General features: G+C 47.7%; 1 protein-coding gene across 6 annotated transcripts in view; it reads left to right on the top strand.

Annotated features, from left to right (window-relative positions):
• Window positions 1–738: 738 nt before the first annotated feature.
• The window catches only part of TMEM131L (transmembrane 131 like), an 81,373-nt gene continuing 59,122 nt past the window's right edge, over window positions 739–22,989 (top strand). For 5 of the 6 annotated variants that reach the window (XM_075708656.1, XM_075708659.1, XM_075708657.1 and 2 more), the window contains exons 1-3: window positions 739–862; window positions 1,279–1,349; window positions 8,801–8,844. In XM_075708656.1, the coding sequence (XP_075564771.1) occupies window positions 739–862; window positions 1,279–1,349; window positions 8,801–8,844 (239 nt within the window). Of the gene's footprint in view, window positions 863–1,278; window positions 1,350–8,800; window positions 8,845–20,487; window positions 20,508–22,989 lie in introns of those variants that run through there. The other variant, XM_075708661.1, reaches the window with a different exon arrangement.

Here is a 22,989-nt window from a genome sequence, read left to right on the forward strand (position 1 = left end):
AACGGATCAGGACAGCAGCCGCAATCCTCCGACACAGAGCGCCAAGCAGGCAAGGAAGACTGAGGCAAATGAGTCCCGCTGCCCGTTTATTTTCCGAACCTTACACTGCCGTGCGCTTTGGCAGCATCTTCCCTACGAACAGCTGCACCAAGGTCATCAGATCGGGGCTATTTTGGTTTTTTTTTTTTTTTTTCCCCCCACGCTCTCTCTTTTCCCATCCTCTCCCCGTCCGGGCTGCCTCATTGTTTTCTTCCTTTGCTCACTGTTGTGACGTTTTGCTTTTTAGGACAGCGGAAGGGAGCCCCCAAGACCCGGCCTGCTGACACCCCGCACGGGTGCGAGGGAGGGCAGGGAGCTCCCGCCGCCCACCCGACGCCACTTGCACAACCGCGGCCGTAGCACCCATTTGGCACCGCTTTGCACCCCAACGCCTCCCTCGCTCCCCTCTTGCTTTGGGGGCGGTGGGGGGGGACGGACGAGGGCACTCCCGCCTGGCGGCGCCCCACGTGCTCGGCGGCGGAGCGCGGGGGCCTGGCATCGGGCGGGGGCGTGGCCTGGCCAGGGGGCGTGGCCTCGGGCGGGGGGGCGTGGCATCGGGCGGGGGCGTGGCCTCGGGCGGGGGGCGTGGCGCGGCGGCGCGCAGCCGCGCGGCGTGGCGGTGGGCGGTGCCCGCGGGCGCGCCGGCCCCGCCCCCTCGGCGCCCCCGCCCAGCCGCAGCACGGCGCGGCGCGGCACGGCATGGCGGGGCTGCGCTACCCGCAGCAGAGCGGCTACTGCCGCGCGGCCGCGGCCATGAACCTCCTGCTGGGCGTCTTCCACGTCCTCCTGCCCTGCTTTCGCCCCGGGGAGGCGCAGGGGCAAGGTGAGGGCGCCGGCGGAGCGGAGCGGAGCGGAGCGGAGCGGGGGAGGGAGGGAGGGAGGGAGCGGGGGTGCTGCCGCTGACCGCTCCGGGCGTGCGAGCGGGGCCACCGCCGCCGCCCCCGCCGCCGTCCCTCGGGCGGCTGCCGCGGTGGCAGCCCCGGGACACAAAGGGAGCCGGGACGTGGCTCGCACCCCGCCACCCCCCCCCCCCCCCCCCCCCCCCCCCCCGCCCTTCTTCCCGGCCCTGCGCCCCGCGGTGCCCGCCCGGTCCCGCTGTCAGGCGGGCGTCGCGTCGCTGCGGGCCTGCCCCAGCGCCGGGAGCCCCGGGCCCCGCCGCCTGCCGGCTCCGGCCTCCCGCCCGCAGACCCGGCCGGTGCGGCCGGCCCATCCGCAGTTTCTCTCTCTCTGCCCCCGCAGCCATCGAGCCCATCCCCGGCGTGGTGGAGCTGTGGCCGGCCGAGGAGGGGGAGCTCCTGCTGCCCGCCCAGGTGAGGGGGCGCCGGGGGGGGCAGTGGCTGGGGCCGGGGGGGGGCCGGGGCCCGGCGCGGGGGGGTCGGGGGCTCTCACGGGACCCCGAGGGGCTGGGGGGCGGGTTTGGGTCGGGGGGCGGCTGTGGGGCCGCGGCGGGGGGCGAGCCGGGCCGCGCTGGGGCCGGCGGGCGGGGGCGGCCTCGCCCGCTGTCACGCCGCAGCCCCGGCCCCGCCGCTTCCCCCCGCCCAGCGCCGCGCCGCTGCAGCCGGCAGCGCGATTTTGCAGCTCGGGGGGATTTTTCCCTGTGGTTTTTTCCCGTTTTCTCTTTAATTTTTTTTTTTTTTTTTTTTTTAATGAATGTACGTGTGCACGGTAAATCCTGGATGCGCGCGTAACGAATACGCCTATATTTATATCTCGGACCTGCTCAGGTGAAGCCATTTTTCCCCCTCAAATGACACATCACTTCTGATGTCGTTCCTCTCGGCCTCGCGCGTTTTGTAGCCGCTTTTGTTGAGTGGTAACATGATTTGTTACATTCGCTATGGGGAGAGGAGCCAGTCCGGTAAAATAGGTGGCTGGGCTGGCAAGCGAGGAGGGGTGCTGGCAGCGGTGGTCTGGAGTTTATGGCATTTGAGGCGGTCATTTAACTTGCGCTGACGGACTCTGCGATATGTTGAGCTGGGCCTTCCTAGACTTCAAGGCACCAGGCTCATAAATGGGAAGAAGCAGTCCTTAGGGACGTCATCGTGTGTGAGAGGGAAAAGAGAGTAATTTATTTCTCTTAAGCCATTATATCATTCTCTGTTTAGTGCTCAGCCGTTGATACCCATTAACGTAGGGGAAAACCAGCAGAAGTGTTATTTCTCTCCTCAGCTGGCTAACAATTGATGCCGCTTACCAGGGCCCAGCGTTTTGTGTTGTGGTGTTATGAAAGTACCATCTCTGATACTTTTTTTTTTTTTTTTAAAGTATTTGTATGTATATATATTGTGCTGTTCAGAATTTGCCTGGTGCAGATGTGGTTGTAGCTAAGAGAAGGAGCAGAGTCTCTGTGCCCAGGGATGCTTAAGGAGCTTGACCTTTTGCTTGTGCAGTCCTTACCTTGAAGACATTAAGATGCATTAGATGTAGAGCTGTGTAATGCAGTCGTTTATAGTTGCTCCTCGTTGCAAAGCTGCAATTGAGTGATGATGACGTGATGTTTACTTCCTGAGGAGATTAGGTCCTCTTGGAAAACACTTTGTTCTGGAGCATCCCCATAAAAAGCTCTAGCGTGAGTGAAGCAAAACCAGGCATGAATGTCCCTTGAACTTGGCGTGGTGGAGCGTGTGGTCCCGCCGAGTCCTTGCAGCAGTGAAAGGCGAAGCTGAGGATGCTGCTGCTCCTCCGTCGTTTCTGTAGATGCTGCGTTAGGTAGGCAGGAAAGAAAATAGGTCTTGTAGTTTCAGTTGTGACAGAGCAAGAAGTGAAAATCGCGATAGGCTCGCTGAAATAAAAGGCAGACGTTAAAACCCAGATGAACCCGTCCCTGGGCACGAGCGGTGCAGAGGCTGTTTTGCATGGCTTTCCCCTCTGAGCTTGGAGACCGCAGCAGCAGCATCTGACACGTCGGTGACGGCTCAAGCTGAAGCAGAAGGGCCTGGGTTCCTCAAACAGGTTTTAAGACCAAAGCTCGCTTCCAGGCCCAACCCCGGCGTCCGAATTTCTGCTCCCTTGCGGGCTTGGGCTTTACCCAGCATCTCTCAGGCTTGGGGCCTGTGGCCAAATCTGAAGCTGCCTTTTCCAGTTGTTGGGGGGGCGGGGAGGAGGAAAGGAGACCTCCCTCTGTCCCTGCGGATGTGGCAAGGGACCCTTCCAACACCGCTTCCATGGCGTGGTGGCACCGCTCTGCGACGGCTGGTCGCGGCTCTCCTCTGAGCGCCCGAGGAGGCGAGGATTACCCACCCTGCCGCCGTCCCCTGCCGTGTCCGGTGGGTGACCACTCGGGGTTGGTGAGGGGTGTCGGCAGAGGTGCCACCATCAGCTCTGGGGATTTGGAAAACCGCTGCATCTGTTAACATCTGGCTGCCCTTGCTTTGTTAGAGGGGCGCTTGAACTTGCAAGAGGTTTATTGCTTGTTGGTCTCCATGCTCCTCTAAAAAAAAAAAAAAAAAAAAAGGTCTGATTTACTGCTGCGAGGAGGTTGTCCATGTTCTCTTCCTTGCAAGAACAGGCTTTCTCACTGAAACCCTCACAGAGGGTTGTTGCCCAGTGTTCGTGTACGACGGCAGCGGTGATGCGATGGTGAGGGTCTGGTAAGAGGAAGAACTTCCTTGCTTTTGGGTGGATAATAAGCATCGTTTGATAGGGAATATCCAAGGGTTGCTTCATTCACGTGTTTAAAGATAGGTCTCGGGGAAGATGGGAATTGTCCTGGTTCCTTGATCTGGTTCTTCCTGTTCCCTTTTGGAGAAGGGAGGGCGGGAGTGCAGCACAGGAGAGCGAGGACTTCACATGCAGAAGTGAAAAATCCAGGGAAGGAAGCATGCATGCTCCTCACCCAAAGCACCTCCCTCCCGCCTGCGTGTCGCAGGCTCTGAGCAGGGGTGTGGGTTAGGTTGCCCTGTCTGCCCAGCCTTTTTGCCTCTTTCTGGCGGCTTACAAACGCTGTGTGATGGATGTTTTTCCCTTTCTGTCGTGGCTTTGCACTGTTATCTTATTTTTCATGCATCGTCAGCTGCCTGTGATAAAGCAGTTTTGAGCATTCCTTGCTGCCTGCAGAAATGGAGGGTGAAAGTTGGATGGGTCAGTAGCCCATTCAGCCGTCGGGTTGCCCGTGCGTGCTTTTGTTCCGAGAGCACATGCCAAATAAAGACATGGTGTTAAGAGGTGGTGGGGAGGGGGGGACCAAAGCATTTTAATATTTGCAGTTGCTTTCTAGGCCTCTCACAGCATCGCTTTGTCTATGTGAACTGCATGAATTTGCATGCTGGAGCGCAGCCGCCCAGGGCCCCCATGCCTCCACCCCGGTCGTTCGTTCTACCTTCTGTTTCCTCTTGCTTCCCTTTCATTGTTCGTGCTTCTCGTGTGCCCCCTCCCAGCTTCCCTCTTTACATGTGTTTGTGCTTTTTCTCCTCCCCCCTCCCCCCATGCTTGGTTGTTTTTTTGTTTTTTTTTTTTTTTTTTTCCCCCCTCTTGATTTTGGCTTCCTCTGAAGCCTGCAGAGCCATTTGGGGATGGCTCACCTACTGCTCTTGCTCCGCAGCCGAGCCTGACGGGTGCCCGGAGCGTTGCAGTCGGTGAGGGTGTGCGTGGGCTCGTGTGCCAGCGCTGAGGAGGAGCTGGCTCTATCTAGCATGCTGATGGTCTTCCACCGGTCTGCAGCTTCCTCCAGCATTTTAATGCTTCTTCCTGGGTTCCCTTTTTGCTTTGAGACGAGCTGGGTTTCCCGGTCGGATGTGGTATCCGTATTCCCTTGCGCCCAGTTCCTCTTTCTTGTTGAAGGTGGTGTGAAGTGTGGGATAGCTGCAGAGCTCCTGCCTTGCTCTCCTTCTCCTCCTTGCCCTTCACCTCCTTTTTATAGCAAACGTGGCTGGGTTTTTGTTTTTCTTCCCATCATTTGTCCTCAATGTGGAAAAATGTAAAGTCTTGCCTGCTCTGATGGTTGGGAGATGCATGGAAAACCAGTGGGATTTTGACATGGAAAATCTCAAGTGCGAGAGGCTTGATTAGAGCAGTTGTGGTTTTTATTCAGGCTCCTTATAATTTTATAATTTTGTGGTTTTGCTTGTTTGTTTGTAACTTGTTAATACTCACTTAACTAAAATGCTTGGGAGAAAAGCTCCTTTGTGTAGGACTTGACTCCCAAGCCCTTCACCATTAAAAGGCTGAAAAAACTCCAAATGTAAACAGCCATGTTGGAGCACTTCAGTGCAAAGCTGAAAGGTGGCTAGTAATATTTTTTTTTTTTTTGCTGAAGAGGAGAGGAAAGAGCCCAAGGAGAAGTACAGTAAGGGTGTTGGGCCTTCTGTCTCCACGGCCATGAGTGTGTGAAAGGAGAAGCACAAACACTGTTGTTCATGGTGGACACCACTTAAAAGAGGTATCAGAGAGTCATAGTCACGGGTTTCTGTCTATCAGAAACCGCTTCGGTGATTACTGGGAGCATCTGAAGGCAGGGGCAGATGGGTTGGGTACCTGCAGAGCAGGGCATTCAGCGCTTTCCTTCCAGCTCCTTCAGTTTCAAGGGAGGAACTACTTTAAAATGAAGTAATGAAGGTTAAGTTGTAGGTCTTGTTATCACAACCGAAAATGACAGTGAGACTTCAAGGGCAACATAGATCAAACTTCTTTTTTGGTGTCATGCCATGTCTGTCTGATATGATGGGTTTTCTACTGTTCCTGCGCGTTGCATGTAGGAGATGAGCGAGATGTTTCATTAGAGGAACGCCTTGTGTATGTTTCAATTTGCTTGCAGATACTTAGGAAATTACAGTGACTGCTTATTTCAGATTACTGTGATAATGTTTCAAGTGCTTGAATTTTGGAGGAAGAGAAAGACACCACAGTATTTACTGCGTCATAGGCTGTTACAGACACACGTACAGAGCTGCTGCCTGGGTTCTCACTTTAAATGCTCTGCTCGGTTCTGAAAGATTTTTTTTTTTTTTTTTCCCCATGTAGTAGCAACTCGTCTTCAGTTCCTGTTCTTCAGCGCAGCTCAGGGGCTAATCAGGTTAATTGTTCTGCCGGTTTCGAAAGCTGATGAAGACCTTGATCTTACATACGTATCTGAGATACACGGCACTGCAGTATGTCATTAACAGTGGCGCATCCCATCAGCTACGCGCAAATTGAACGTACAGAGTCACCTACTTCAAAGCAGGGTTTGTCTGAAGGTGTGCAGTTTGTGTGAAAGCCCGAGACAGACTTGGGGTGGGAATTGTGTTCCTCTTTGGGCTGTTAAAAGGCTCCTTCAGCCTCCCAGCTGAGCTTCTGGGTGGTGCTGATAGGACTTGGGGCTGCTTGGCCAGGCAGATTGTGCAGAAGCTGTCAGCCCAAGCTCTCGTGTATTGTGTGATATGGGAGGGGCGCTTTCAGGGGCTTTCTAGCACAAGATAAGCACCTGCCCATATTCAGGATGAGGTTTGGAGGGAGGAGCTTTTTTTTCCTGTCATGGATAGGCTGCTGGGACCTGCATTTTGGCTTCAGGAGTCATTCCCTTCCTCTCACTATCCCCCTGTAGTACTTGTCCGGCAATATGGTAGTTTGAGAAAGCTTCCCCCCTACTTTAAAATCCTCAGTGTTAAGTATACATGTAGCGTGTGGCATACAGAGGAGAGAAGATAGGAGGAAGCTGGACGTGGGGCTCTGTGTGCATGCTCAGAGTTGAGGGTGATTTTTAAAAACTTTTTTTCTTGCACAGCTGAGATTTTATGCTGTGGCTGCACCGTAGATCGGGAAAGGTTTCCTTCATTGTTGCTTGAGAAAAAGTGAAGAAGAGAGGTGGTAAGATAGCTAGTGTTAAGGGTGAGCACTGTGTAATGACACAGTCCCAGGTTTCTGATGCCTGGCAGATGTTAAGCCATTTAAAGGAGGAGTTAAGCCATTTAAAATGAGGATAGCTTGCCAGCCTGTTGTGGCAGAAAAGCTGTTTCTGGAGAAGGTGGATGAGGAGTCCTCTAATTCTGCTTGGTATCGTACTGAGGTCCTGGAAGTACACAAGGAGCTCGGAGAAGCTGGAAAACAGATGATGGGTTTATATTGTGCCGTACTGGCAGAGACTAAAAACAAGGCTTAGCTCAGTCATTAGAGGAGATGGCCAGGTCTTCATGAGGGCCAGGTACTAGGACCTCTAGGTAGGTAGGTCTGTGCTGAAGAGCCATGTGATGTGCTGCAGATCCTGGACAATTATCACGGTGTCTCCAGCCTCCCTTTAAGGGCAAGCGTGCAGAAAGATCATCAAGTCCTCAAATCAACTTCTGCTTCCCTGTCAGTCTTGTTACAGATCTGGTTGTGCTATGGTGAAGGCTGTGCTGCTCCTGTTGGATGAGCTGCTTGTGGGAAAAGATTGAAGTTTAGATGCAACTGGTAGTTTTTGGCAAAATCTGTAATAATAGTAGCCATAACATCATTATGTTAGCCATAATAATGTTGTTTATTAATAATAATGTTAACCATATTTGCTGCCTTAGTGTGGTTGTCATTTTTTCCCCCTTTATGAGGCTCAGGTCTTCAGAAACCCTGCTGTCTGTCCCGTTCAGTAGACAGGTAGGGCTGCCTGGTCTGCTTAAGCATCTGAAGCCTGAGAAAGATGTTCAGTGTTTGTGCAGGTGGTTTGTTTTTTTTTTTTTTTTCCAGTGTATAGTGAAAATAGGAACTAGAGTCAAAGGTAGTGACTTGGGGCCCGTTCCGTGATGCACTTGCGTGTGAAATGTGTGGGAGGGGTGGTGGAAGGTGCACTCTTTTAATTTAATTTTTTTTTTTTTTCCCCCCTACCTTTTCATTGCTAAGGTCTGTAGCTTGTGTCTTGTGGAACCATCACCTGCAGAAGCAGTAGCTGGGAAAACTTACCAGCTGTTCCTGTCAGGATAATTGTGACCTCCTCCTGAAAAATGTTAATCTCCCTAAAGTTGCCCCTGGTTTCATCAGTGCAGGTTGGGTGGCTGTAACACGCTCTATTTTGAGTCGTACCTAAAGCTTTCCTGGAGATCTTGGCCGGTTCAGAGCTGCTACCTGCTTGTTTTAAATGGATTTCCTGCAGGGAGCTCGCTGAACCGACGCTTGAGTTCATTTCTGTAGACAGCTCAAAGTGGTTGGTTGAGAACTGCAAGCTGGCATGGTTTGTTAACTGCATGTCTCAAAAATTACCTTAGTCCAGCAACTGAGCTAAGCTATTTCGTTTAAAGCTTCTCCTCTCTCTGATTTCTGTATGTGCTGCTGATCGCTAAGATCTGGGTTTGGATCTCTCCATCCCTGTTGGAATGTGGTACCTTGCCTTTGCTTTTGGTACTAACCATGTCATCTGAATTTCAAGGCATTCTGCATCGTGTTTTCTCAGATACTGGCTATTGAAATTTACTGATGGGGCAGATAATTTGAAGGTGTGGAGGAAATAGTCGTCCTGTAGGTTGAGGACAATTAATGGTTTTAGATTGAAATTGTGTGAGCAGAATTTTGTATAGATGCATTTGTATAAATGGAAAATCAGTCTGTTCAGTCAACGCTTGGAAAAAAAAAATAATGGAGTAGCCATGTTAAGTCACCATTTATCTTGGCAAAATGAGCTGAAACCTCAAATGGAATGGCCAGCATCCACCTTACTTGAATCATAAAGGAATCGCTGTAGGAATTTTAGATTTCTGAGTTTCTTTAGCAAGGAGGTTACGTGAGAATCCATCTTTGGAGGAGTTAAAAATGGTACGTACGTCCAGTGCACCCTGTTGCAATTCTGAGATTCTTACGTAGTATTTTCTCTGTTTGTCAGGCTGATTCGGAGGAGGATGTGGAAGAGCATCCACAAGAGCAAAGGTAAGCAAAACTCAAATGAAAACAAGAGTATTGAAGCTCGTTTTGGTTTTTGCTTTAGGAAGTACTGAAGTGTAACTGGGCAGACTACTGAAAATGTTTTTTTTCTGCTGCATATTAAATAGATTTTTATAACTTGTGGCTTATGATTTTCTCAACTAATGTTGATTTGTTAGCAAAAGCAGGAAATAGTGCGCGGCATACGCAAGACTGGAATGCCCCCTTGCATCTGTTTCTCCTTACTGTATTTGTAAGCTGCATTTGCTTTTCATTGCTTTTACACAAAAAATTCTGTGTTTATTAATTCTGCTTTAGTGTGTACTTTGTAATTAATTTCTTTAAGCGAGGACAATTTTCTGTTCCAAAATTTGCACACATAAGTAGTCTTGGAGTGTTAACGTGTACCCAGGCAGGGAGGGAGGTAAAGAAGATTTAAAACCAAAAGCTTATTAACGTGTTGCTGTGGAACAATAAATATCCTGCCTTATTTCTTGAAATCGTATAAATAATAAAGCTCTTAAGAACGGTAGCCTCAACTCTGCTGTGTCTGTTAATATCAGACCTCCTCTGTTTTGAAGGGTTGGGTAAATAGCATCACAGATTATTTTTTTAAATACACATTTTGCTTCCTCTGAGCGTCCAGATTAAAATGCTTGGACATCTACCAGTGAAACACTTCCTTCCTTTGGTATGTGTTAATGTGGGTACAGCTTTCGGTGCCATGCCGGCCAGAAAGATTACAAGACTTAAAATAAACACGTGTAACACCACCATGCTCTGATGGCTGCAGTTAGCCAGAAATGCTTTTCTCATTTATCGCCTGTCTTTGCCCTTAGCTTGGGTTTGAGAGTGAATAGATCTCATAAAACACAAGCCCTGCTGGGAGCTGGCAGAAGGGGTGAGCCTGGGGGCGGGAAGGGGATGGTGATGATGGGTCTGTCTTGCACTGCAGTGCTGCTTCGCGCACCTTACCCCCTCTTTCTGCCCCATCGGGAGCCTTCTCGTCCGAACCCAGCATCGCGTTAGGGCTCCTGTGCCTCATCTCCGTGGGAATGACAAAGATGCTGTAGAAACTGGATGGGAGATTTACTGCTGCCTCTGACAGCTGGTGCTGATGGTTTGTGCTTACCTACGTCCCCCAGTTCCTACCTGCGTAGGGGATATTTTTTTTTTTGTTGTTGTTGTTGTTCCTCTGCTTGCGAGCAGAGGGGTAAACTATTGAAAGCTGGCATTTTCCCTGCACAAATACAGAACTTTCTTTAAGCTGGGGACTACTGTGGTTTTGATGCAAAATTTTCACTGCATGCCTAAGCGTGCTGTCTTGATTGAGAGGTAGTCAGAAGACAGCAGTCTCAAATGCTGTGCTTAAGATGGTTTCTGAGATTTTCATTAGTAGGCAGAGAGATGTAGTTTAGGGGAAACAAGATCTCCACCTGCCTGTTTTTCTCTGGAGGTCGATGGTGTAACTGGCTACTATGGCAGTAATAAAAACATTATTGGAAGATAAATAGTTCTTGAGACTTAAATAGGACATAGGAAAAAGTGGTTTGACTTTTTTTTTTTGTCATTCAGGTGCTTAAAGATTTTTCTAGAAATTACTCATTTCCAAAAATGAACTTGTTTTCTGAAAGTAAAGTTTATAAGGTTGACTTGCATGGATGGAAACATCCTTCTATTGTCATACTGAAATGCTTCAGGAAACTTGCCTAAACAGACGCTGGTTTGTGTGCATCTTTTTGCCGCTGTATGTAAACATCGATCTGTATGTGCTCTGTATATTGAAGGGATGTTAATAGTGTAGACTTTATGAAGATGACCTAGCAAAGTTACGTTAGAAAGACTAGAATTTATTCGTTTCTTTCCAGATTAACTTTCATTCCCTTGGCTTATGTGACTATATGATGAAATCATGGGGATTTCCTTTTCCTGTAGCAGCAAAACCTGAGAGCTTGCAGCATCTCCATCTCATTGTCTGCCAGCGTGCCCTAGGGAAATCAGCCAAAGCTACTGAAATTTGATGTGAAGCCTCTAGAAGCAAAGCACCTTAAAGTAGTGGTATGAACGGAAGTTAATGGAGATGGAGAATTCAAAATTTTCCCCAGAGCTGAAGAAAGTAGAGAGAGTTCAGCATCTTGGGGCATAAAGGAGAAAGTCTCTTCCCAAAACATTGTTTTATTCAGTTTTTAATTCTAGGTTAATGGGTTCTCTTGGGAGCTTGCTAACCTACTTTAAAAAAAAAAAAAAAAAGTATTAACAGTCTGTTAACTGATTTCCTGTGCATGTGCATCACAGGATCTTCAGTTTGGGGTGGGCTTCTTGGTTTGCTGTTGTTTTGTGGCAGGTGCACACAGGGGATGGATGTAGTCTCATCATTTCTGCCTTAGGTTTAGCTTTAACAAATACAGAAGCTTGCATGGAGGTAAAAGGACATTGTCAAAATAGCAATTTTTGTAATGAATATTTTGGAGGTGAATGAGAAATGGTTGATTTGGAGGTCCATGGGTTTGCAGCTGCCCTGAGTGAGAAAAAGTTAATTAGCAACTCCTTAATTTCCAGCCTATGATTCCTGCCTTTCTGATTGCTTAGGTGCTGCCACAGGTTGCTTTCCGCTGTTTTGTGTCTGGATCAGATTCTGAAATAAGAAATGCTGGACAGTAGATACTTGAGTTGCTGGATGTACTGCTTCAGGCCACAGTCTTTGACAGAATTAAAGCCACATGTATTTGGACTAGCCTATTAAAAAAGCTTCGGATTTCCTTAAAAAGCTGTTTCTAAGTTTTGTTAGAAGAAAGTCAATGACAGGTGTTGACAGTTGGTTTTTGGGGTTGGTTTTCTTTTCCCCCTTCATGCTGGTGACTGTTCATTTGCCACAGCTGGCAGTAACAAATTTTGAAGATTTAGGTGCTTGCTTTTTTATTATGCTTTTGCTAAAGCAGCAGAATGAGTCAAATGTAGAAGTCTGGCACAGATAAGGGGACAATACTGTTAGGTGACGTTCACAAATGATGCTATCAAAATTTTTAGCTTTCCTTGCCTTGGTTTTGAGGACTTCTAGAGAAAGGCCTTTGAGGATCCAGTTTCCCACCTGACACATTGAAGACCATTTGCACCAGAATAAACTGCTGTACTCAAGATGTGGAGCATATATTCTCAACATGTGATGTGCATTAATAGTCCACGAGAAAGGAAAGCCATACAATACTAAGAGTATGATATTTAATTAGTGAGTAAGAGGACATTTTCCAGTCTTTACCTGTGACAAGGCATATATTGCTTTCAGTAGATAGATATCAACTGCTAGGAAAATTGTAAGTGTGATGCAGTTAGCTCAGTCAAGCATTTCTGTTGAACCTTTGCCTTTGATCAGTGGGAGAGCATTTGACCCCGTGGACTGGAGCTGCTTGGGGCAGTTGATGGTATCAGCTCCCAGTGGGTTCATGCTAGGGTGATAGTGCAGCCCCAGGAGTGACAGCTCGTGCCTGGCACTTTGACCTCTCCTCATCACCAAGTGGGATTACTCCTAATCTTGTGATTTTTGCTGTGTCTGTGAAATAGTGCTCCAGACGTGGAAGAGAAATTGGAAGGTAAAGGTAGCAAGGGAGTAGCTTGCCTGAGAGACGAGAAAGCAGTTAAGGTGCATGGACTGCAAAATTACTCGGGGGTTTACAGATACTTAAGAGATGTAGTTAGAACATTTGTTTCAGGAAAGGTCCAGAGTGGCTGGGGAGAATGAGCCTGCTTCGCGCTGCGAGGTTGCATGTGGCCATTTCTCACTGTCCACAACTTCATCTCATCTCCAGCCAAGAGGCACAGAGGAGTCTGGCGCTGTGGATGGACTGTCAAGACGCTTCAGAGGTGACTCATCCTTCAAAAAAGCCTGTGGTCTTAGTGCCGTAACTTCTGACAGTCCAGTTCTTGGAGAGTAGTAGCATGGGACTTGTGGTATGCCTGTGTACCAGATAACTAGCTTGGGTGGTAGCTGAGCCAGGAAAAGAAAGATTGAGAAATAGGTTAGGATGAACTGGATTTTTTTTTTTCCCTTCTGCTTTTTCTTACTGAAAAGAACAAAAATCGATTTTGTGCCAGAAGAGATGTCCGAATATTAAAAAACTATTATTTTATGCTGTTGACTTTTTAAACATCTTTATTAAAGTCAAACTGAGTATCCATTGAGAACGTGTTTCAAAATAAAAAGCTGAAAAGTAGTTTTGAGAGTGTCAGTGAGTGCTTGAACTGTTTGAAAGGAGTCATCCTAAAACAGTATTTTCAAACTAAGATTGTATCGAGTACCACTAATCATTTAGATTGTCGTTAAACTTACCCCCCAAAAGTATTTGAAAAAACTGCATGAAGACTTTTCCTAGGATATATACATGGTCCTAACTTGTAATAGCAAAAGTTGCTTTTTATTGAGTTTTTAATAGTTTTAAAAATTTTTTTACAAAAGCAGAAATCCCTGTGTGTGTTAAAAAAGAAAGAAGCTGCATTTCTTGGGAAAAAGCTTTTTAGTCACCATTAATGCACTTGCATAAAGTAACACATTTCTGCAATATGCACAGAATGGGTGTTCTTACTGGGTTGCACCAAAAAATGCTTTGACGTTGGTTAACTTTTGTTTGTAATTGATAAGTCACTGCTGTTGTATCCTACTTACCATTTCACCAAATCACCAAGGGACTACTAATTTACTGGATGCCTAAAGAAATTAAATTTACTTTTATATAATCCTTAGGAGTAAAGGAGTGGAAATGAGATGCGCACACCTGCCTGTTATGCTTGGGTGAAAATCCCTAAGGAAACACCTGCAGGGAGCACGGAGGATAATGTGAAGCTAGAATAAAAAAAACTTACTGAAGAAAATTGCTAGAAGGTCAACAAAGCTGGGAGATCTCTTGTAGATGAAGCAGCAGATTGTTTTGGAAGGAACTATCAGTGTTACTCTTCCTCTCCTTCCTTACCTCTTCTGCCAGGCACAGCCAGGGCGGCAGGCTGAACTCTTGCTGCTTTAATCTTTTATCTCTGTTTTATGTGTTGTAATTCATTCACTGATGAACTTTGCCTTGCTGAACTTTGTATTAAATGCTGTTAGGGACAGCTGTGCCCTCGTGTGCATTGCTTCTTCCAAAATATTGGTCCTTTTGCAAAATTGCGTTGCTTGTCTGCTGATATAGGGAGTGAAAAACCTGTTTTGGTTTTGGGTTTTTTTTGTTTTCCTGGGACGTTGCATGCCAGTGCTGTGTGCTAGCAAATGAGTCAGCTGTCCATTATTTATTTGTTTCTAAGTTGCTTTCAGACATTTCTGAAATGAGAGCAGCGGCCTAGGCCAGCTGTAGTGTTTCACACCAGCCTGAGGAGCTAACGCTATGGCTTTCTAGGGTCTGGAGTTCATGGCAAACAAGACAGTCCCGCTCTGTTTTGCAAGGAGCTGTCAAACCTCTGTCCTCGGTGCAGGTCCTCATTGACCTTCACTGAAATATTTTAAAGGTGATGCCTGGCCAGGTTTAATTATTCTTTGACATCCTGACTCATCGTCCGAATCTTGCCTGCTTGCGTTGAGGAAATCTTGCTGGTATGTATGTATTTCCCTCGCCGCTGTGAGCCCTCCTGGGCTGGAAGATGCCCATGGTCAGGTCAGTGACTGCTTGATCCGTACGTCTGCTGGTACGCTCACCTAAAACGGACTTTCTCATCTCGGGGTGACAATTTGGCTTTGAGAAACGAAGACGGTCTTGGCGTGGTAATCGAGAGTCGGCCCTTGTGCTTTCGGATGGCTCACGCTGCCTTGAAAAGCCACGCGGGCTGTCTTTCCCCCAGTTTCTATACTGGTAAAAATAGCAGGCGGTGACAGTCTCCTCCCAGCTGGGGCTGTGAGGTTATTGTTTGGACAGGGATTAGCGTATGTGAAGAAGCTGTATTTGTGGATATGTGCTAATGGGGTAAACTTTCTCGCATGTGACGACCTGTTTTAAATGGACAAATAAACTGTGCTTTTACATTTTGGTGTCCCGTGTCTTTCTTTTCTTCCGTTAATAATTTCTTCACTTTCTTTTCCCGCTTTCTGTCTCTTCAGCAGATTTCTTGCATAACTTTTTATGGCATCTCTTTCTTTTTCATTTCTGTCCAGGCCAGGCCTGAAATAGTTGTAGTTTCTGTGCTGCAAGAGGAAGAGGCTGTCTTGTCCTTCCCGTTGCCCCGGTGCTGTCCCCTGCCTTCTGCAGCCCTACGAGTCGTGTGAGAAAACTCCTCTGGATTCAGAGCGCTTTTATTTCTGCCAGGTTAACGTTTACCCGCGATCATTCTCCGATGGGTCTCCCTGTTGCTTTCTTGTGGCAGCATCGGCTGAAAACGCGCACGAAAGCGCTGCCTGGGTGTTTTCCTCGCGCTGTGCTGGGTGGGCGCGGGGCCGACGCGGGGGCCGCGCAGCGTCTCCGTTGCGCTCCTCCCGGCCTGCTCGCAGGGAGGCCTGCCCGTGCCTCGGCGCGGCTCTGCTCCGGACCTCGTGGCGCCTTCCTGCTCCCTCCTCGGTCCTTCCGTCCCCTCTCTTCTTCCAGCGGCCTTTTGGCCTGCCCTTGGGCTGGGTGGCTGCGTGGTGGTACTGGTGCCAAGGCTGACTTATCTCCCGCGGCGCAGGGGGAGCTGGGGGGGAGCCCAGCCAAATCTGCCGCTCTGCTCGCTGTCGGCAAGGCAGATGAGCGGCTTAGTCCCCAAAAGGTGGGGCTGAGAGGGAAACCATCTCGTTCTGTGTCGGGAATCAAATCAGTGGCTGTTGGGGAGGAGGAGGAGGGTGAAGCGTTTGCATTGGTGTGATGGGTAGCTTTGGAGGCGGTTGATGGGTTTTGGGTGGATGGTGTGGCGAATCGCACGGCCTGCCGTTGTATGGAAATTGGAAGGCAAGTGCACGTACACGTACGTCATTTGTTGTTTTAATTTTTTTGCAGGCTCCTGGTAAACCCCTGTAGCCTACGCTTTGGGACAGAGTCCATCCAGAATGCGTGGTCTTTAGGGTTAGGGCAATCCTGATCTGAGCAGGTGGGACAAAGGCGCATGGTGCCTTACTTCCCATTCCGTGTTTGTTTCGGTACTGGCTGCAGAGCTGTGCAGGAGCAGCGACAGATCTCGTGGTGGCACAGGCTGCCGGTACAGTCATTCAGCAAACACATGGGGAGGGGCAGCTCCTAATGCCGAGCAGCTGCATGCTGCGAGTGCTCTGCAAGTCCACTCTGGAACATGGCATTTTCCTTGTTAAACTTAACCTGCCTTGTTTTGAAAAAGGGGATGTTAGGACACATTTTGTATTTTTAGAGAAAGGGGCGGGGAGAAAGAAAAGCAAAAGCAAAGGGCTGCTGGGGCATGTTTGTCCTTGTCCTAATCATTGTAAACTTAGTGTCCCCTTAGCCCATACATGCTGCTTCTATAAGATCAGTAGTTCAGAACAGGAACTGTCTTCTTATGCTTCTACTTTTACATTTTAATACACTAATAATGAATTTCAGATGTGTGTTAATCTCAGGCTAATCCTTCTGGTTTGTGGGCTGTGGGCCACAAAAGATTTAGCTTTATACCTTTATTATTAATAAGTTGTTTTTACTTCCCTAATAGCTGCTTCTTAGTTGCCCTTAAGAGGGATTAATTTGCAGTAATTTTAATTTTACCATTATGCAGTTAAATGATAGACATCTGGAATAATAGACCAAGGTCAGCAATCTGAAAATTGACACCCTATAAGTGTTTAGCTTCATAGTTTTTTTGCTGTTGTAGATTGGCAAATTGTGACAAAATAGAAAAAACCCGAAACAATGGCTTGCTCACTTTCAGGAATTTGCAGACAGTCCACTTCTGCATCATCAACCCCAGCATACTGGCTTGATTTTTATAAGCTGAGTATAAAGTTACCTGAAATCTACCTGATGCTGTGTAATAAAGTGTTACAGGCAATGCTGTTACCTGCCTCTCGCCTTCCTAGAGACTCAAAGCTAACACAAACCTAGCTTATAATGCCTCACGTATTTTTATTTGACTAGGAAATGTTCCCTGGGAAAGCTGCACTCCCGCCCTGGCAGTGGCTCTGAGTGCGTGACTTGAAGGCAAGGAGGTGAAGGAGCCTTTTCAGGAGTTTTGACGCTTGCCGTAGTAACAAGTAAAAACATGGACAGGAAAACAAAGCAAATAGCTCATCTGTACCAGTTTCTGTTCAGTCTTGGTTATAAATTCAAGCCTAAGTTTTAAAGACCATCTTAGTTATGTTGTCTCAAACGTCATTTTTTTTATCCACTTTCTTCGGTAGCTGCTTTGAGAAGGGATGTTTTTCTTTGTGGTGGTTATTGCAGAATGCCCAACTCTCCTCTTCATCGGCCAAAATAGTCCTGTCCATTTCAGGGGGAGGAAAAGCATATCAAATATTATACTTGCATGTGATGACAGTGTGTATTAAGTCTTTTGCAAAGTTCTGAGTACTGACTGCAAATACTTGCTTTGTATTTGTGGAAGACTTTGCTTTAATCAAATAAGCCATGGTCAGTATGAATAATTTAGGTGTCTGCTTGTCCTCTCAGGGGTCCACCGTTCTATGTTATGTCCAGGCTGCCACCTGAGATAAGGAAGAGGGCAAAGCTGGCGGTGTTAATAGTCACCTTATCTTCCACTACCTCCTGCCCCCAAAGTTGTGTACAAATGAAGCTGCCTTTTTTGTGTGTGTGTCTTGGTAACTTTTAGAAAGTACAATGGAAATAGAATTGGACAAGGACAACTCAGAATATTTTTGTGTGTGTGTGTACAAAACAGACCCTGCTTTCTGTAGAACAAATTGACTTTACATAAATTTTAAACAGGAATTCCTCGATCAAAAACAATCACTGTGAAGAAGTTTTTTTTCTCAGAATTATGAGGAAAAGGAGAGAGAAGGGAAAATGTTTTCCAAGAGGATGGTGAGAAGTAGCCCTCTGTTCTTGTTTCTGGTGAAGTTCTTGTCTTTTCCTAGCCTCTTGTCTGCTTCAAGAGACTGTTGCAGTAGCTAGTGAGCTGTAGTCAGTGGTTTACCATTGCACCCACCTGGATAGCAGAACTTTACAGATGTCAAAATTAAGAAATTGGAAGTGCAAAATAATGCTTGTTGTTACTGCCTGATAAAAGTCAGCTTCAAAACTTTGTGAAGACACATGGAGAAGCTGTAAGGACTTGGGAGTAAAAAGGAGAAAGTTAAGGCAGTATATCATGTTTGGTGCTGTTGAAAGCACGAGGGGTGTTGTCTCTGGTTCATGGTTTTGTTGTGTTTCAGTTAGAAGTTGGGCTTTCTGAGCAAGAAGAAGTTTTGTTAAAATGTTTGTTCACAACAGCATGCTCCATAAGGAAACATGAGAAATGCAGAAAACAACTCACTTTTTTTTTGAGCCTAGAAACTGTTCTTTCGGATGATGGGATGGTGACACTTGCAGTAATGTAGCTGAGCTTGCATTATAAAAGACGACCTCAGTTCCTTTGCGGTCCAAAGATTTGAAACTGGTCTGGCCTTTGGAGACGCTTGTATGTCAATAGGATGATAATTTGACACACTTCAAAATGCCTGGGAAGACTTTCAGCAACCTGAATGATACATACAAAGAAGAGAAAGTGACCTTAAGTCAAAACTGTTCTGACATACATTCTCACTATTCCTTTTGCATATATAAGTCATTGTATATTGCTTTCCAATCTTCTACATTGCTGTTTGTTGTTTTAAAGTTTCTCTCTGGGACCTGGTTATTTTCTTTGAGAGACTGAAGCAGAATTCCCTTGTCGCATATCTCTGCACCTCTGTCTCAAAGGAAAAGTAAACTTTGAATTAAGTAGGCAGTCTCCGCTTTACAAAGTAGATAGAGAGAAATGACCGGTTTATCTGCTTATCTTGGTTTCTGCTACTATCTGCCTTGTTGGTAGCACATATATATTTATGTCCTGAGTGGGACTTTCCAAGCTTTTCTTAATCGTGTGAATGCTGATACCTGATCTAGTGGAAAGTTAATAATATCTCTTGGTTTACTGTTCTTTGTTCTTCTCTGCGCACCCTGAATGCTGCCGTGTTCTTACAGCCCTGTTTCCCCTCTTGATTTGCTGGAGGGCTTCTCCTGGTCACCCGTGTGGTGGGCATATGCTTGAAAAGCTTTTGTGAGTCCGAAATGGGATTGTTATACAGACTCTTGGATTTCCAGAAGCTCTAGACTGGCTTTGGGGCACTGCGAGTCCTGCCATCAGCTCTTGCTCACTTCTTTCAGAGCAGACAGTGTTTGGCAAGCAGTGGATCCAAATGTTAATACTTAACTTTTTTTTAAGTTTGTTGGTGTATTGAGGTCTTGACCTTTCCTGTGAAGCTCCTTCAATTGTTTCTGTGATTTCTGGTTATCAAAATTAAGACAAAGAAAAGGCCACCTGGCATCCTGATGGTGCTCTTTCACCTGTGAGCGCTTTCAAAGAGTTCCTCCATAGGCAGCACATGGGTTTGGTGGGGTCAGGCAACTCCTTGCAGTCCTTCAGCTGCAGGTATTTGTTTCTTATCAGTGAGAACAGAAGTGGGTTCAGCAGTCATGCACCAAACCAAAACTGGGCCGTATGAATACATGTGTATGTGCTTGAATGCCATCTCCTGGCATTTAGGACACCAGTCCATGTTTGTCGGAGCAGTGTGTTGTGCTGCTGTTGGAAATACGCTTGGAACAAAGAGGGACTTTGGAGACTTCTTTGACTCTGAGCCAGCAGTCTGTGTGATGTGTTTAGCACTGGAGAGAGAAAAAACAGATGCATGCTTGTTTTTGTATTATTTGCAAGGAGGATTCTTTGTATGGTTTCCAAGGTCTTGAGGTTCCTGTATATTGTGCTGCCTTTTAACTCCTTTGCTGTGGTGTGCTCGGATGAGAGGTGCAGTTTCCACAAGCAATTGAAAATGCACGTGTGTCCTTTTTTAAGGCTCTTGGACCTCGTCGCTCCTCTGTGTCAGAGCACCAGAGCAAAGTACACCATGTTCTCAAGGCTTTTCTTGGTGGGAATATGTAAAAGCTGTTAATTACTCATCTGTTACAGGCTGGGTGTTTTATTAGCAGGTGGGGTCTGTGGGTACATTTCAATCTGTTTGAAACCCATCCTTACCTACATTGTAGTGTTAGCAGTTGCATGACGAGCTGAATCCTGAGAGAGTTGTAGGATAAAAAGCAAAACTGGTTGAGTTTTACTGAATTATCTGACAATACAGTAGTTTTATTTTCCTTGAGGATAATTTGCAGTGATTCATTAAAGAAAAAGTTGGTTATGTTTAGTAGAAAATAAAAGCTGTAATTTTAAAGTTTAAAGTAATCATGCTTTCGTGACTGCTGCTACTGAGGCACCGCTTAGAGTATGAAGATGTACACTGCATGAAATTTGGGTTGTAGATACTGGATGTCTTCCTGAAAGATCCGGTTGCCTGTGCAGAAGTTAATGCAAAAATTACTCTGTGAAGTTTTGCTCTCCACTTGAAAAACAGAACAGTCTAACAAGGATTATTTGAAGTGTGTGAAATATAAAAGGTTTGCGTGTTTACCTCAGGACTCTACCAAAGTTACTGGCAAGTGACCGTCATCGCCTGCAGGGCTGGACACCCATGGTTTCGGTGACATCTGGGCATCGGGCACCAGCTCCTGGCTGAAGTAATGCCACAGCAGGTCGGCTCCTGCACCACGTGCTAGCTGCAAATCCTCAGCATTTCAGAGTAGCGATGCTGTCAGTGTTAGTGAGTACTGCCCAGCGTCAGGGTTACACCAGTGTCTTGATATTAAACCTCTGGGTGGAGAGGCAGTGGGATTTGCTGCGGGATGTGGGAGGAGAGGGGGTGGTTTTCTTTCCCCTCATGAAGTGCCCACCGCCTGGCTGGGTACCTGGCGGCATTCGTCTCGCAACAAACTACATTGCAAAGTTGCACCGAGTGCTGGTTTTTCCCCTTTTCATCCCCTCTGGGCTGCATCAGACCCTTGTCCCAGCACAGCTCTCTCCGGAGAGGCTGCTGCGAACCCCGTGGATGCAGCAGCCCCGTCCCGCTGCCTGGTGGGGAGCCAGAGCCCGAGGGGCCGTGCATCTCGGGAGAGGGAGGTGGCAGCGAGGTGGTGGCTAAGTGGGAAAACCAGTAGTGCTGCTGAGGCCATGAGACTGTTTTGCAGTATTGTTGCCCCGTAACTACAGCATCGTGTGGTATCCCATAGGCTTACAGTGCTGTCATGGCATCTGTGCGTTGCCCATCTTGCTTGAAAGCAGGTCAACGTAGAGGGTATGGTGGTGGTCAGATTGCACCAATCGTGATTAAAAAATGTATGTCAAAGCAACAGAAGAGCCGTAAGGACAGCAGCCAGACAAGATTCACCTGCCCCATGACCTGGAGCTGGCCCTCGGTGACAGGCAGGTTCCATCCCCCCCACCAGTATGTGGTCTCGTCTGTGGGGAAGCTCCCTACCTGGGTGGTGGTGGGAGAGCAATTTCGGGACAGAGCTTTAGATGTTGGAACGCTGGTCACCTCCAGCTCCTTCTGCAGCGAGAGAGAAAGAGGTTTCACCCGAGGACGGTCAAGGAGCTTAATTTAGCTGCTCTGAATCGCGCTCAGGAGCAGCCTGTTTTTCCCAGTCCTTCAGAGGGAGGGGGAATGACAGGTTTCCGAATTTTGGAGCCCAGGGTGAGGGAGTGCTCGTGTCCCCCCGAGCTGTCCTGCCTCCGCTGCTTCCCCTGTCGCATGCGGCTTCCCCTTGCTGCAGAGGGCAAGGCGGCAGGTGAAGTTGCAGTAACTTTTTCAACCCCCCAGCATTTCTGACTTGCACAACGAGCCTGGCCTGCCCCCTCTGCTTAGGTTTTTGTACAAGTTCGGAGACTTGAGACGCCCGGCCTCGGTCTGCGTTGTTCTGGGGCAGAGGCTGCGGCTGGCAGTCTGCACCTTGGGTGCCGCAGGACTTTCTGCTGCAGGAGCAAAGGGCACCCGTGCAACTGCCAGACCTTCCTCAGTGAGTGGTGCAAGCCTGGGAGAGCTGCTTCGCGTGCCTCCTGTCTGCTTCGGTGCACAGGGCACTCACCTTCAGCCTGCCGCCTCTTACTGAAGCTCAGAGCAGCGTGTTGGTTAAGCCAAAACCCTACCGAAACAGGACGCTGCCATCCACGCACGGTTGCCTGGCTGGGGCGAGAGAGGCTGGGCAGCTGGTGAGACATCTTGCCTAACGTGGCGCCGGAAACCACTCGGCTGCGATGCTGAACCTGTCTGGACTAGAATTTGGCAGTGGGGGAAGGATGGGGTGTAATTGCCAGAGAGGCAGGGGGGGCATGTATGGTAACAAGAGAAACAATGACTGAAGATTGTGGAGAGAAAAAAAAAGGGGGGGGGGGGGAGGGGAGGAAGGTGCTCCTGAAAAAATGCAAGGTGAACAAAGATGCTGGTAGGAAGGGAAAAATGAAAGCTTGCTTATTTCAAGTGATAGGCAAAACTGATAAGGGACAACAGCAGATTGCAATCTAACGATGAAAGGAAGGATACACAATAGCAAAAGGGAAGTGAAATGAGAGAAAGGAGAGAGTGACTGATTCATAACTGTTTGCACCTTGTGTAACCACCACCTCCATTTATGTAAAGTGATTTTAAGGGTCCGTGCAAAATGGAATCAAGTCTCCCCATTGTGGCTGGCAGAAGTGCGCAGTAGTCCTGCTGCATACTCTTTTAATGTTAGCTATTACACAGGGTACAAAGCAGTCAGCAAGTCGGACCTCGCTAGTGACATTGTAGGTCACCTCTTACATTTTGCCTCCATATATATTTTTTGTGCTGAATTACATTGTCCTATTGACTGAAGTTGTGGGTTGGCCTTTTAAAATGAAGGTCTCTGCAGTAAACACATCAATAAATGTACAAACAGTAAAGACCTGAACACAGAGATGATGAACATGCTAACCATGGATAAGCATAAATCGTGTAATTCCTTTTTTCTTTTTTTTTTTAAATGAGACTGGAACAACAGGCAGCACTGTGCTGTCCTCGGGAAGCGAGCAGCCATGGAATAGTGTAGAATAAAGATTTGCAGTTCCTTGTCATTCTGTGGGTTTAACAAGCCTGCTTAGTTTTTGTGCCTGCCCGCTAGTGCTGCGTGCCATGTGCATCCCTGGTTTGTGTCTAAATCT

The sequence above is a fragment of the Pelecanus crispus genome, chromosome 4, assembly GCF_030463565.1.
Source record: "Pelecanus crispus isolate bPelCri1 chromosome 4, bPelCri1.pri, whole genome shotgun sequence".
Lineage (NCBI taxonomy): Eukaryota > Metazoa > Chordata > Aves > Pelecaniformes > Pelecanidae > Pelecanus > Pelecanus crispus.